The sequence below is a fragment of the Rhinopithecus bieti genome, unplaced genomic scaffold (assembly GCF_001698545.2).
Source record: "Rhinopithecus bieti isolate Rb0 unplaced genomic scaffold, ASM169854v2 scaffold_24469, whole genome shotgun sequence".
Classification (NCBI taxonomy): Eukaryota; Metazoa; Chordata; class Mammalia; order Primates; family Cercopithecidae; genus Rhinopithecus; species Rhinopithecus bieti.
Window position 1 is genome coordinate 667407 of NW_016811248.1, and position 12870 is coordinate 680276.

General features: G+C 52.5%; 1 protein-coding gene across 5 annotated transcripts in view; it reads right to left on the reverse strand.

Annotated features, from left to right (window-relative positions):
* TRMT44 (tRNA methyltransferase 44 homolog) overlaps window positions 1-12870 on the reverse strand; it is a 42318-nt gene that overhangs the window by 14265 nt on the left and 15183 nt on the right. For all 5 annotated transcript variants that reach the window (XR_001889516.1, XR_001889517.1, XR_001889518.1 and 2 more), the window contains exons 7-10: window positions 10889-10995; window positions 9093-9276; window positions 6321-6753; window positions 3464-3580 (exon numbers count right to left, since the gene is read on the reverse strand). Coding sequence is in view for 1 of the 5 variants with exons in the window: in XM_017893610.1 (XP_017749099.1) it covers window positions 3464-3580; window positions 6321-6753; window positions 9093-9276; window positions 10889-10995 (841 nt within the window). In the remaining 4 variants the exon portion in view is untranslated. The remainder of the gene's footprint in view (window positions 1-3463; window positions 3581-6320; window positions 6754-9092; window positions 9277-10888; window positions 10996-12870) is intronic.

A 12870-nucleotide genomic window follows, 5' to 3' on the forward strand; every position in this document is an offset into this window, starting at 1 on the left:
CCTCAGTGAGGAAGTCTGGCTCACCAACTTCCAAGGAGAACTTGAAAGTGTAGGAATTAAAGCTTGAATTCTGCTTTCAAATCACCTTGTGTGTGGCAATAACAAGCCTGTGTGCTTTTGACAGACTGATACTTTAAAAATAGTTTGCCCCCTGAAACTAGAGAAATGAGCCCAGAGAGCGGCGCCTTGCTGCATCCAGGGACACAGTTGGGGGCTCACCCTCACAGCCTGGCTGCAAGCACTGCCAAGGCCAGGCCTGACCCCATTTGCCCTCCCATGGCCACTTCTCTGTCTCGCCTTCCAACTTCGGAGCTGAGGTTGCTTAACCTGAAGGCTACGGTTAAGGCAGTCCCACGACGCTCTGCCGATGTCCCCACAGCAGCACCTCCTGGCGCAGCACAGAAGGGCACATCCCGGCCACTGAGGGATCTGGAACCCTCTGAAGAGTGCTCAGGAGGAGCCCCAGGGGCCAGAGCTTCCCCCCAACTCCCCATGGGGCACATGACCCCAAACACTGAGGGGCCTCTGGCCTGACGCCCTGACCTGTCAAGAGAAGGGGGTGGGGATCACTGTGGCCAAAGGCTGAGCGCAGATTCCCACCCTGAGAGCCAGCCTGGGCACCCCCTTCCCTGCTGCAACGTGACAGGCCAACTGGCAGCAGACCCTCCCAGGCGGTTCTGGAGTTAAGAGCACACCCAGCCATGTTTTGGAAGCAGGACCTGCAGGGTGTCTAAGGACTGAGGAGCGGGCGCTCATGATAGAGATGAGGCTCCCGGAATGGCGCAGGCAGGCTCCAGGCTGGCCCAGCCTCGCTGACCCACTCCCCGCGTCTACAACCCTGGACATGGCAGGTAGCTCCCAGCCCCCCCACAACACCTGAGCCCCTATGTGGCCAGGTGCCAGAAGGGGCAGCCTTCCAGGGGCACTCGCTCCAGCCAGCTAGAAAGACAACCAATAGCTAGAAAGACTCTCCTCCTCTGGAAATGCGCTCCTCATTTTGAAATGGAAACACAGGGCCACAGTCTGCTCGACCCAAGTTCCTGCCGCCTCCTCCCTCCCTACTGTGTGCGTCCCCTGGGACTCTCTCTCCGCACAGGAACCGCCATCTCCGCCACTGCTTCTGACAGCAGACACTCCCTCTCACCAAGCTGCTCTGAGGAACGGGCTGAAGTTTAGAGTCCCTGGACAATGCCGCAGGCTCAGGGGTGCCAGTGCTGGGTCAGACCTGGCCTGGACTGTGGCACAGCCTCTCCACTCACTGGGAGACTTCGGGCTGGCGCACTGACCTCTCTGAGCCGTGTCTGCGTGTTCAAGGAGGAAAGGCCTGCTCTGCCCCAAGTGCAGGATACGACGAGGCCCCGCGTGTACCTAGCAGCACGGTGCCAGGTTCCATACCAGCCAGCATGGAGCCACCCCTGGTGGCCTCAGGAAGGGGTGGGGACAGAGGCAGGGCTGGCCCTTGTGGCCCTCACAGGTCATGCTCAGGCTGGCTGACCTGAAGCCATCTGGAAACATTCCAATTCCTCACTCTCATAAACATTTTCTGAGACTAGCCACGTTAGCTTAAAACAAAACCTAAACCTCATACAGAGATAAGACCCAGCTTCAGAGCATAGTTTTCTCATGACTGGAGGAGAATGTTTATTTGGAACCCAACCCCCAGGCCTCCTACTCAGAAGTGTTTCCAAAAACAAGTCTGCCCCCCAGGGTGACCTGCACAGAAAAACACTGACATACAGGCAGACTCACCCACGTGGGTGAAAAAAACAGTATTTCAGGAAATCAACAAAAACAAGCACTGGGAAAGACAGAAAGAGGCCCCATGGAGGTGGGAAATATTCTAACTGCCTGAAGCTCTGTGCAGGGAAGAACAGACTCCAGGCAGCAGGCCAGGCCAGCCACCACTGCAGGCCCAGTGTCTACTCTGGAGGCAGCCTCAGGGACATGCTTCTGCACCTGTCCCGGGAAACAGAGGCTCCAACCATGCTCATGGGCCCCCCACCCAATAGCAACTGTCACCTAAAGAAGCCAGTTCAGCTGAAAGCCAAGTTCAGCTCTCCAAGAGCAGGCGGGCACCCAAATGCAGTGTGTGTGTGCACAAACCCATAGGCTTGCGCTCTTGTGTACACAACAGGCATGGCGCGCACACCTGTGCTCTCACACATGCACAGAGCCAGATACTGCACTGCACCTGACCCCCATGGCAGCCTCATGGGCAGGGGACCCAGAAGCTAGGGTGTGAGCCAGGCCACTCCTTCCCATTGTGACCTCGGTGTCATCCCTACCCATCCGTCAGAGGCCCAGTTCTTCTCCTGGTCATGGCAGCTATAGCCCCACCAGCTCCCACTCTTACTCCTCCCAACTCTGGCTCTTCGCAAATGCTGTTCGCTCTGCCTAAAAGCTGTTCTCTGTTCCTGACTCCTCTTTTCCTTCCAGGCCCAGCTCAAGTGTCATTTCCTAAGTAAAGCCCTCCTGAGCCCACTCTGGGCCAGGCCAGTTCTCCCTGCACATCGTGACTCACAGAAATGTGTGCTTAGGGCATGGTGGTGACACAAGACACCTAGTATTTTTAAAGATGCATGTGGAAGTACTTAGGGGTGAAATAGGGTGCTAGCTGGAGCTCACTTTAAAATACTTAAACAGAAAGAGGGGAAAAAAAGCTCCACGAAGCAAGTTACGGCAAACGCCCCAGCCGCTGGTGCTGGGAAACTGTGGCTCCCCCGGTCCCTGCCCCTCTGTGCACACCTGGAAGCTGCAGATGATGGAACTGTGTACACCGCCGGCCCCTGGGGGAACACCTGCTACATCTCCCTCTCCCTCACTGCACCGCCAGCTCCAGCAGGCCAGGGATGTGTCTGCCTTGCTTGGTCGGCTGAGTGGACAAGCGGGTGGAGGCCATCCTGCCTCCCCATGCCCTGGCAATCCTGGAGTCACAGGGCGTTGCCCAGCAGTGGAGCTGGGTACCAGGACCTCCCCCTGCCCAGGCCCGCAGAGCGAGGGCCACAGGAGTCCAGGCCTCTGCCCGTGGGGCAGGGGCTCACCTTCCCACTCCCCACCCTGGCTCTGTGGCTCTGGATGCTTCCAGTTTGCAGCAGCAGAAGACGAAGCCAAACAAGGACCCCCAGCCAAGAAGGGCCCGGCCGGCGGCTGCCCGACTTGCTCTGTCCTGTGTGGAGCAAGTGGAGCTGAGGTGTCAGCAAGCACAGCATAGGGGGAGGGAGACCGGCCTGGGGACATCGCATGGGACAAGGTCCAGAGGAGCCAGGAGGGAACGGGGTGACCCACGTCCCACCCCAAGGTCAAATGCTACCCACGTCAGAGCTGGGTGGAGCACCGTGGAACCTGGTGCTTCTGCCAGATTCTTCTGCGAGAGTCTCAACCACTCTAAAATAAAACATTATTTAACAGAAAAAAGGGGGAAAGGGAAGGAAAGAGAAAAGCGGTGAAGGGGCAGACCCCATACCTCGGAACACCTGGTGGCTGTTCCGGAGCAGTGTCTGCAGGCCCCCACACTCCCGCTTCAGCCTCCGCAGGGTCTCCGTGTCCAGCTCACTGGCTACTTCTGCCAGAGATAGGCTCTCTGTGGAAAAATGGTTTTTTTTTTTTTCCTAAAACCACAACAAAATATTACAAACCTGTCACACAGGCAGTTCCATACACTCAGGCCTTACGCACTCCAGCACGAAGGACCACGATTCCATCTCAACCAACCCACACCACACCGCAGCCAAACCATGAGGGCTGTGGTGTTCTCAGTGTCCCCACCCAGCTGTGGCACAGCCTGACGAGGCGCAGCCCCACACATGCCTCCTGCCTGCACAGGGCCAGGCGTCAGGTGATGCTGCCTGCTCTGGGTGGTCACCTCAAGCTCTTCTCGACCCATGAAGGGGTGGCTGTTTGGAGCCAGGGTTTCTCAGACTAAAGAAGGAAGGCCAACCTGGCAGGCCTGGGGCCTGAGCCTCCCCAGTGGCTGCTCCAACCACGCGGCAGCAGGCCTGGCGCTACCGGCTCCAGGGTGGCCAAGGCCGCACTAGGTGTTAAGAAAAAGCAACAGCACAGACACCACAGTGATGGCCTCTTTCCCATTCGAGTCTCTGCTTTGAGAGCCTACATGTATTTCAAACGCTCTCATCAGAAAACCTGCTGACAAGAAAGTCATTTATTACCAAAACATCAAATTGGATATGAATGAAAGCTGGTTTTCCTACGTTATTTGCCAGGAACTTCCTACCTGCTGGGTGCTGCACTTCACGTCTTATCTGCACCCTCCAAGCTGCAGGAGAGCAGAGGAGACGGTGCCTGCCTGCATGCAGCTGAGCCTGTGGGACCCCCACAGATCAGGGCACCACAATGCTGACCCAGGACCCCGGTGCAGGCAGCCGCTGTTGCAGCTGCTGCGAGAGTCCTTCCTACCCCAGCCCGGCCACTCTTCTGAGTCAACCTCTCGTCTGTCTCAAATCCATACTGAGAGAAGTGGGAGTGTTTTAAAAAAGATGACATATCGTCCCAGTCAGCCTTCCCTGTCCCCCCGCCTCTGGCCCCGCACGGACTCCATAACGGGGAATCTCACACTTGCAGCCGTGGGTGCCTCTGGGCCTGGCACATCCAGCCTCTTGGTTACTCATCCTTTGATGTGTGCGGCCTTGACTCCTAGCAAGGCAGGACTTGGAGCCTCTTGAGGGCAGGGTCCCTTCCCACCCTGTTTCTCAGCAATGTCCCACAGGGGCAGAGGTGGAGCTAGGATGGGTGAGGTCCTGGAGCCAGAGCCACACATGGCCCACAGGCACAGAAACACAGAGGGGCCTGTCTGGGGACACGCTGGGTGGGGGTGAGACCAAAGGCCCTGAAGGCTGCCTGTGGGCAGGAGGGAGGCGGGAGGCTGAGAGGCCAAGGGCTCAGCTCCTCCCTTCTCACAGCATGGCCACATGGAGAGCCCCTAACAATCCCCAGACCCACGGACACCAATCTGGAGGGGATGGGGGTATGGGGCTTGTTAGGTGCCCTGGTTCCCAGGTTCCAAGGGGCAGGCAGAACTGAGCCCACCACTCAGCCACCCCTGCTCTCCATCTCCAGGTCTGTTCCTCCTTCCTCCTCACCCACCAAAAGCTGTCCATCCCAGGCACAGCTGACATCTGTGCACCCGTCATCTCCTGGGAATTTAAAGGTCAAACTGCACTCAAGAACTGTCACTGCTTACTGCACACGGGAACTTTCTGACCACACTGATGTCCCTGGGGCTCTGGGGCCCAGCTGCCTGTGCTGGGCTCCATGCTCTGCCAGCCTCAGCCTTCTTCCTCTGTGCTCCAGTCCCACCACAGCAGGGTGCCTTTAGTCAGAGGCGCCAACTCAGAGACCCCACGGTGCCTGGTGATTTGCAAGCAGCTAGTCGGCCCCTTCAGCCACTGAGCCAGGGCCACTCTTGCCAGATGGCTAGAGGCTCTGCTGATCAGCTACCATCAGGTTCGAATGATTTCTGGAGGGGCCGTCTGTGCTCAATGGCCTGGCCCCATCCCATGTACACATGGTGTAAGATGACAAAGAATGAAGGAGGAAATGGGCATGATTTTGTCCCAACATTCATAGGTGAGGAAAGCAAGGCCTGGAGAGGAAGGGTTTCCCTCAAATGGGCAGCCAGGCAGGAGTCACTGACGGAGGGGCCAGGAGGGGATGGGGCTCCGTGCTCTTCTCCAGTTCCCAAAACTGCGAGAAGCCAGGCTCTGGCTGCAGCTCCACACCACCCTCTGGCGGCCAAGCAGCATCCCTGCCTGGAAGGAGGTGAGGTCCTTACAGCCCCGGCTGGCTCTCTGAATGCCATTAATTTCAACGCACCACTCACCCCAAGAGAACAATCGATGTAATTTTCTCCTTTTGCCATGGCTGACTTTTGTGTTTTGGGGATTTCAAAGAGAATTAAATTATCGAATCACAACAGCTCCAAATCTTACCGCATACTCAAGGGGACAGTGCCTTTTTCTTGCCCTCAGTAACCTGTTTTCTCTTTGGATAATTTCTGGATGGAAAATGAGTAGTTCTAGCCCCTAAACCTGTTTTTTGAAAGTTAATTAAGGGTCCAAACTCCGTCACTCCCTGGCCTGGCCTCGGCCTTCCTCCCTGGAAATAACAAAGTCCTTTATGTTTATAGGAACTATTGGGAAAATTTTAAAGAATTTGCTTGAAGAGAGCCTATTCACCCACCATCAATGGCTTTTTCAAAGTGTGTGTAGTCACAGGGCCACACCATTTTATGTTGCTTATGAAGACGTGAATTCCTGCCCTCAAACCTGGGAGCGTGCTAGCCCCTGAGGTGGTGGACAGCTTACCTCCCCCATTCCAGGTCTTCAAACTCCCATTTCGAGAACTTCCTGTGTTTAATTGCTTTCCGCCTAACAATAAATTCGCCACTTGCAAAACCACTTGGTCGATAAAACCTCGTGGCAGGGCGGCACAGTTCCTCACACGCTCAGCCTTTTCTCTGGGATGAAATCCAGGTAGCCAGGGTCCTTCGGCCTGGGGCCCTGCTCCACACTCAGCGGCCAAGGCCCCAGCTACACACCCGACCCTGGCGTCCAGAGCTTGGTGACCGTCACAGTGACCAGCACTGCCGGCAGCAACCCGGAGTGGAGAAGGGGAAAGCTCCCGTCCAGGTGGGCTTACAGGGCAGCCCTGCCTGCTCTTAATGTACTGAGTCCTCTTTTCATCCACGGAAGCTTCTCTGGAGGGAGGGTATGTTCTGGATTTCCCAATCAGACAGACCTGCGTTTGAAAAGAGCAAAGCAAGTATTTTAGCTGGCTTGTCTATTTCAACATTCTCCATGGAATTCTCTCATCCTGGAGTACAAATCACAAGTTTTAAACGTCTATCATGAAAAAATCCTGATTTTAAAAACTGACACCAGTCGGGTACGGTGGCTCACAACTGTAATCCCAGCACTTTGGGAGCCCAAGGTGGGCAGATCACCTGAAGTCAGGAGTTTGAGACCAGCCTGGCCAACATGGCGAAATCCTGTCTCTACTACAAATACAAAAATTAGCCGGGCATGGTGGCACACACCTGTATTCCCAGCTACTCAGGAGGCTGAGGCAGGAGGATCACTTGAACCTGGGAGGCAGAGGCAGTGAGCCAAGATTGTGCCAATGCACTCCAACCCGGGTGACAAGAGCAAAAACTCCATCTCAAAATAAATAAATATAAATAAAAAATAAAAACTGACACCAATATAAGTTACTTAAAATTTTAAAACCCAAAAAACAGTAAGAGCCCATGGTTCCCTCTCATCACTTGGAGCTTCACAAGACCTAACAAAGGCACCTAAACTCAGAATCCAACTCCTGGGCCTGGCAGCCGCACTGTCTTAAAGGTTTCCTGCTGCCACCTCTCACTCCACCCCTTGGCCACCGGGAGGGGGCACATGCTGATGGTAACACTGCAGAGTGTCCCAGGGGCTGGGAAGGGAGGTAGCTTTGTCCCCACCTTGCCAGAGCCAGCCAGTGCACATGGGGGCTAAGCAGAGGGCCTGGAGCCACAGAGGCACTCCATCCATGCTCACCTTCCTTCGCAGCACACCCCAATGGAGGATGCCCTTCAGACAGTCCCCTCCGGACAAGCAGGCCCAGCCAACCATGGCAAGGGCGCCTTATTTCTGGGCTTCCTCTCCAGGCATCAACTACAAGGCCAGGCGCAGGTGATAAGGAAGCCAACCTCCTCACTATGTGACAGCCACGCCTCTGCTCCCCAGTTCTTCCAGCGGGATTTTAAATTCTCAGTGCCTGTCACACACCCAGGCCCCACCAGACATGTGCTGTGTGTGAACTGCTTGAAAAATGACAAAGCACGTTCACATCCACTCTCACATTCCATCCCCGAACCTGCCAGTGATAAGAAAACTGAAGCTCAGAGAGATGAAGCAACAGTCCACGGTCTCTACCAACTAGTAATGGGACAGCAAGTGCAAAAATCAAAGCCACAGGTTCCTCGGACCTGCCTAGAGGACCCAAACTTTAGCAGTTTCCCCAAATCAGTTCTGACCTCAGAAGACCAAGACCTGCCAAAATAGAGGACACTGAGAGGATGACGGGACGGTTCAGCGCAAGTCCTAAGGTAACTTCCCATGGTAGCAGGGCAGTGACAGTGCCAGCGGCCCTGAGGCCTGTGCCACCAGCCAACGCTGCTCCTGGAGCACGGCTATAACCGCAGCCGGCCAGCGAGTGCCCATGACACGCCCTCCCCGCCGTGGGCTCTGAAGACATCATCCTGTTAAGCCTCCACAAAGCACCAGGCAGCCTCCTGGTCTCACAGAAGCGGACAGGCTTGTGGAGCTCTGCGATGAGTCGGAGTGAACCACGAGCAGCAGCAGAGCCGACGCTTCGCTCAGATCAGCCGGGCCCTTTCTTGCTAAGGCAGCCATCAAACTCTGTGGCCTGGACACGACGGGGTTATTTTTTAAAAGCACACTGTCTGCCAGCCACAGAGTGTTGTCAAATAAAGTTACCAGAGACTGAGGTGAGCTGCTGTAAACACTTCCATGGTTCTTTAGAAAGGTCAAGCCCTTGGATCGGCAAGAGGGCCTAAGTCTGCCCTGTCCATACAAGGTTCAGAGGCACAGTCACACTGCTCACAGAAAGTCCCCAGGCCAACTTCTGCCCAAATGACATTTCTGGTGAATCTGAATGAACCAGGCCTTTAATGAGAAAATGGGAAATCATTGTGAACTTCTGAAACACACTTCAATTGCAGTCAATTATTTGCGACTTGAAGGAGCAGGAACTTTCCACAGGGAGTTCAGCCACAAGCCACACCGAGGCCGCCACTGGGCAGGTCCCCTGGGGCCGCTCAGAGCTTCTGGAGAGACAAGGAGGGCTTGGCGAGGGCGCCTGCAGGCCTGGAGGAGGGAGTACTGGGGTGCCTTTAAGGAGGGTACCATGAGACAGAACAAGCCTCTGGGCCTCGTCAGGGACAGAGGCACAGAAATCAGCACCAGCATGTTCTGGAACGTTTTGAACGTTACAGCATGGTTCACGGCTCTGTGACAGAGTCCTGAGCTCTCCACCCAAACACCGACACACCACCAAGAACAACGAGAATCAGGACGTACTCTTTTGGTTGAAGGAATCCTGAGGCAGTCTTCGTCCACGTGAAACCCACAGGTGAAGCCCACTTCTTTAATGAAGTCAAGGTACTCCCGGTACTGAGTCTTCTTACTCTGCCTCCGGGAGTATTTTCCAATGAAGTCAAAGAAGCAGCAGGGGAGGACAAAGAAGCGGCAATTGTAGGAAGACCTTCAAAAAGAACCGACAACCAGAGCGTCAAGCATCCAGAGCAGACGCAGTCAAGGACATTCAGCGCAAAGCCACACGGCAATCGCGTAGCAGGGCCAAATAGGGAAGTGATGTTCCTGGCCAGTACTGTTTCTTTTTATATACATATAATGTCCACTTTTATTTCAGCTTCGGGGGTATGTGTGCAGGTTTTGTGGCATGAGTGTACTGCAAGATGCTGAGGTTTGGGGTAAGGCAGATCCCATGACCCAAGTAGTGAGCATGGTAACCACCGGGTGGTTTTTCAACCTTTGCCCTCTCCCGCACTCCCCACCCCAGTAGTCCCCAGCGTCTGTTGCTGCCATCTTGACGTCCCTGTGTACTCAATGTTTAGCCCCACTTACAAGTGAGAACATGCGGCATTTGGTTTTTGGTTTCTGCAATAGTTTGCTGAGGATAATGGCCTCCAACTGCACCCATGTTGCTGCAAAGGACACGATTTCCTTTTCTTTATGGCTGTGTCATATTGTTTTTCATATTAAAAGATGAATTAGGCCGGGCGTGGTGGCTCACGCCTGTAATCCCAGCACTTTGGGAGGCCGAGGCGGACGGATCACGAGGTCAGGAGATCGAGACCATCCTGGCTAACACGGTGACCCATCTCTACTAAAAATACAAAAAATTAGCTGGGCATGGTGGCAGGCACCTATAGTCCCAGCTACTCGGGAGGCTGAGGCAGGAGAATGGTGTGAACCTGGGAGGCGGAGCTTGCAGTGAGCCGAGATCGCGCCACTGCACTCCAGCCTGGGCGACAAAGCGAGACTCTGACTCAAAAAAGAAAAAAAAAAAAGATGAATTACAGCCTTCCCCAACTTAATTTCTAGAAATAAGGCAACACAGTATATCTTTTCAATAAAATATGAATCTAATTACTTTTATAAAAAATGACTTTTCAGTTACTGTTATCAAGTGACATCTAAAACTTCCTGAAGTACTTTAAGATGTCAGCTTTGAAGAGGAACTGTTACAGGGAAGCACAATCAAGCCCGAGCAAAGACCTGATCTTTAACCTAGTTACTCCTTGAGAATGAAAACAGCTCAGAAGAATCTGAGATAAAGAGACTCAGCAACGAAACGTCAACGAGCAGCAGCACAACCTGCTTTGTGACCTAGTCTCTCGGACACAGGACCAGCTGCCTCTGACACACACAGCTCCCTGTGCAGAGGCAACTGTGGCTGCAGAGGCGCCACCGATGGGTAGACTTCCCCTTTAAAGACAAACCCTCATGTTTTCAGAAGAAAACTTCCAAAAAGGACACCTCTTTTGGCACCGGATATAAATGCTGAAGTAATCACAGTGCCAATCGGTGCTGGCCAATAGAGATATAATGTGAATAATCTGAGAAATTTCATATTTTCCAGTAGTCGTATTTTAAAAGGTAAAATAAAACAGGTGGAATTTATTTTAAATTTAACCCAATACAGGCGATATGCAAACATTTCAGAAATTGGAAATACCCACATTTCATGTGCTTGACAACTGCACGCAGCTAGTGGCTACCCTTTTGGACATCACTATTTAGAAGACGAAGCATTCCCCAGTCATTCGCCGGGTAACTCCTCTGCTTCTCACCTGGCTGCAATGACAGGTATCCATGGTGTGAGTTCATCAGAATGGTTACCGATTAACCAATCAACATCAGGGAAAAGGGTCTTATCATTGGGTGTGATTGCATCTTCCTAAAGGAATAACAAAACAAGACAAAATGTTTTGGGAATCAATGTAGAGCTGCTGCGTGGGCAGGACACAGCGGGAGGGTACAGGCTCTGGGGTCACACAGCGCAGAGCTGTAGTTCACCTGCTGCACGACCAGGAACGGGGAAGTCAATGTATCTGCCCTAGGTCTGCCTAGAGGGCAAGAAATGCTGGCAACTTTTAGGGAAATCACTGGAGAAACTAACACTCTTTTCTGAGTGCTAATCGCCTTTTGATCATTTAAAAGCTGATTTTTCCATAGGCATAAGAGCTCTAGGAGAGACGGCCACTGAATGGTTTCACCTCTGGCAGAGTATGGGGACAAGCAATGGCTTCAGAGGAGGTGAATGGAAGGCAGAGAAGTCTGAGGGTGATTTAAGTGCACAATACAACACAGGGGTCTCACCTCACAGGCCCTTCAATTTAGGAAACCAAGTCTAAGAACAGACAGAGGGGAACTTACACATGTAAATACATGTAATTCTTTACCATTAGGCTATTTTTGTAAACTATCATAAAGTGATTAAGATCCCCTTGAAGAGGCACTCTAACCATTCTGACAAATTCTGCAGTTAAGCCGAGGACAGCTTGCTTTTATGATTTAAGAACTTTGAATAGTCACCCTACCCTTTCTGATCATTACCAGGCCATCATTAATTACTGAAATCAACAGTCTCAATAGCAATTCTGTCAGTAAAAACTGGAAAGAGAGAGGTGGAAGAGAGACTACACAACCACTGAAAATCTTCTTAATTTTCCAGGGGTAGGGTGAGTCCCCAAGATAAGCAAACAGAAGTTATTCCCTGATGGGAACGGGGAAGCCATTCTGAGACACTCCCTCTTCAAGGCTATTCTTTCCAACAGCAAAACTGCAACACGAGAGTGTTTTGCAGACATGATATGTAAAACAATAAAACTGAAATTCTATATCTCTCTGGTTCTTCAATAAGCACATGTGCTTCTATTTACAAAGATGTTAAAATACTGAAAATAGTATTGTTCAAGGGTATATGTATAATCTACAGAGATGTCAAACCTTTGGGACTATTTATTCTTGATTCCCACTCATTCTAGATTTGTTTGCCCATCTGTCTCTTTAAATGGCGTGAATAAATTAAAGCATAACTGACATTTAGTAAAGACCATAATCATATTTTATATTGCCAACAGCACTAGATATCAAAGCCCCACCTGTTTTATGAAGTTTGTTTTTGTGTTTTTTTTTTTTTGAGATGGAGTTTCGCTCTTGTTGCCCAGGCGGGGATGCAGTGGTGCAATCTTGGCTCACTGCAACCTCTGCCTCCCTGGCTCAAGAGATTCTCCTGCCTCAGCCTCCTGAATAGCTAGGATTACAGGCATGCGCCACCTCACCCGGCTAATTTTGTTTTTTTTTTTTTTTGAGACGGAGTCTCGCTCTGTTGCCCAGGCTGGAGTGCAGTGGCCGGATCAGCTCACTGCAAGCTCCGCCTCCCGGGTTTACACCATTCTTCTGCCTCAGCCTCCGGAGTAGCTGGGACTACAGGCACCTGCCACCTCGCCCGGCTAGGGTTTTTTTGTATTTTTTAGTAGAGACGGGGTTTCACCATGTTAGCCAGGATGGTCTCGATCTCCTGACCTTGTGATCCACCCGTCTCGGCCTCCCAAAGTGCTGGGATTACAGGCTTGAGCCACCGCGCCCGGCCTAATTTTGTATTTTTAGTAGAGCCAGGATTTCTCCATGTTGGTCAGACTGGTCCTGAACTCCCAACCTCAGGTGATCCGCCCACCTTGGCCTCCTAAAGTGCTGGGATTACAGGTGTGAGCCACCATGCCTGGCCTTTATGAAGTTTTTTTTTTTTTTTTTTTTTTTTTTTTTTTAG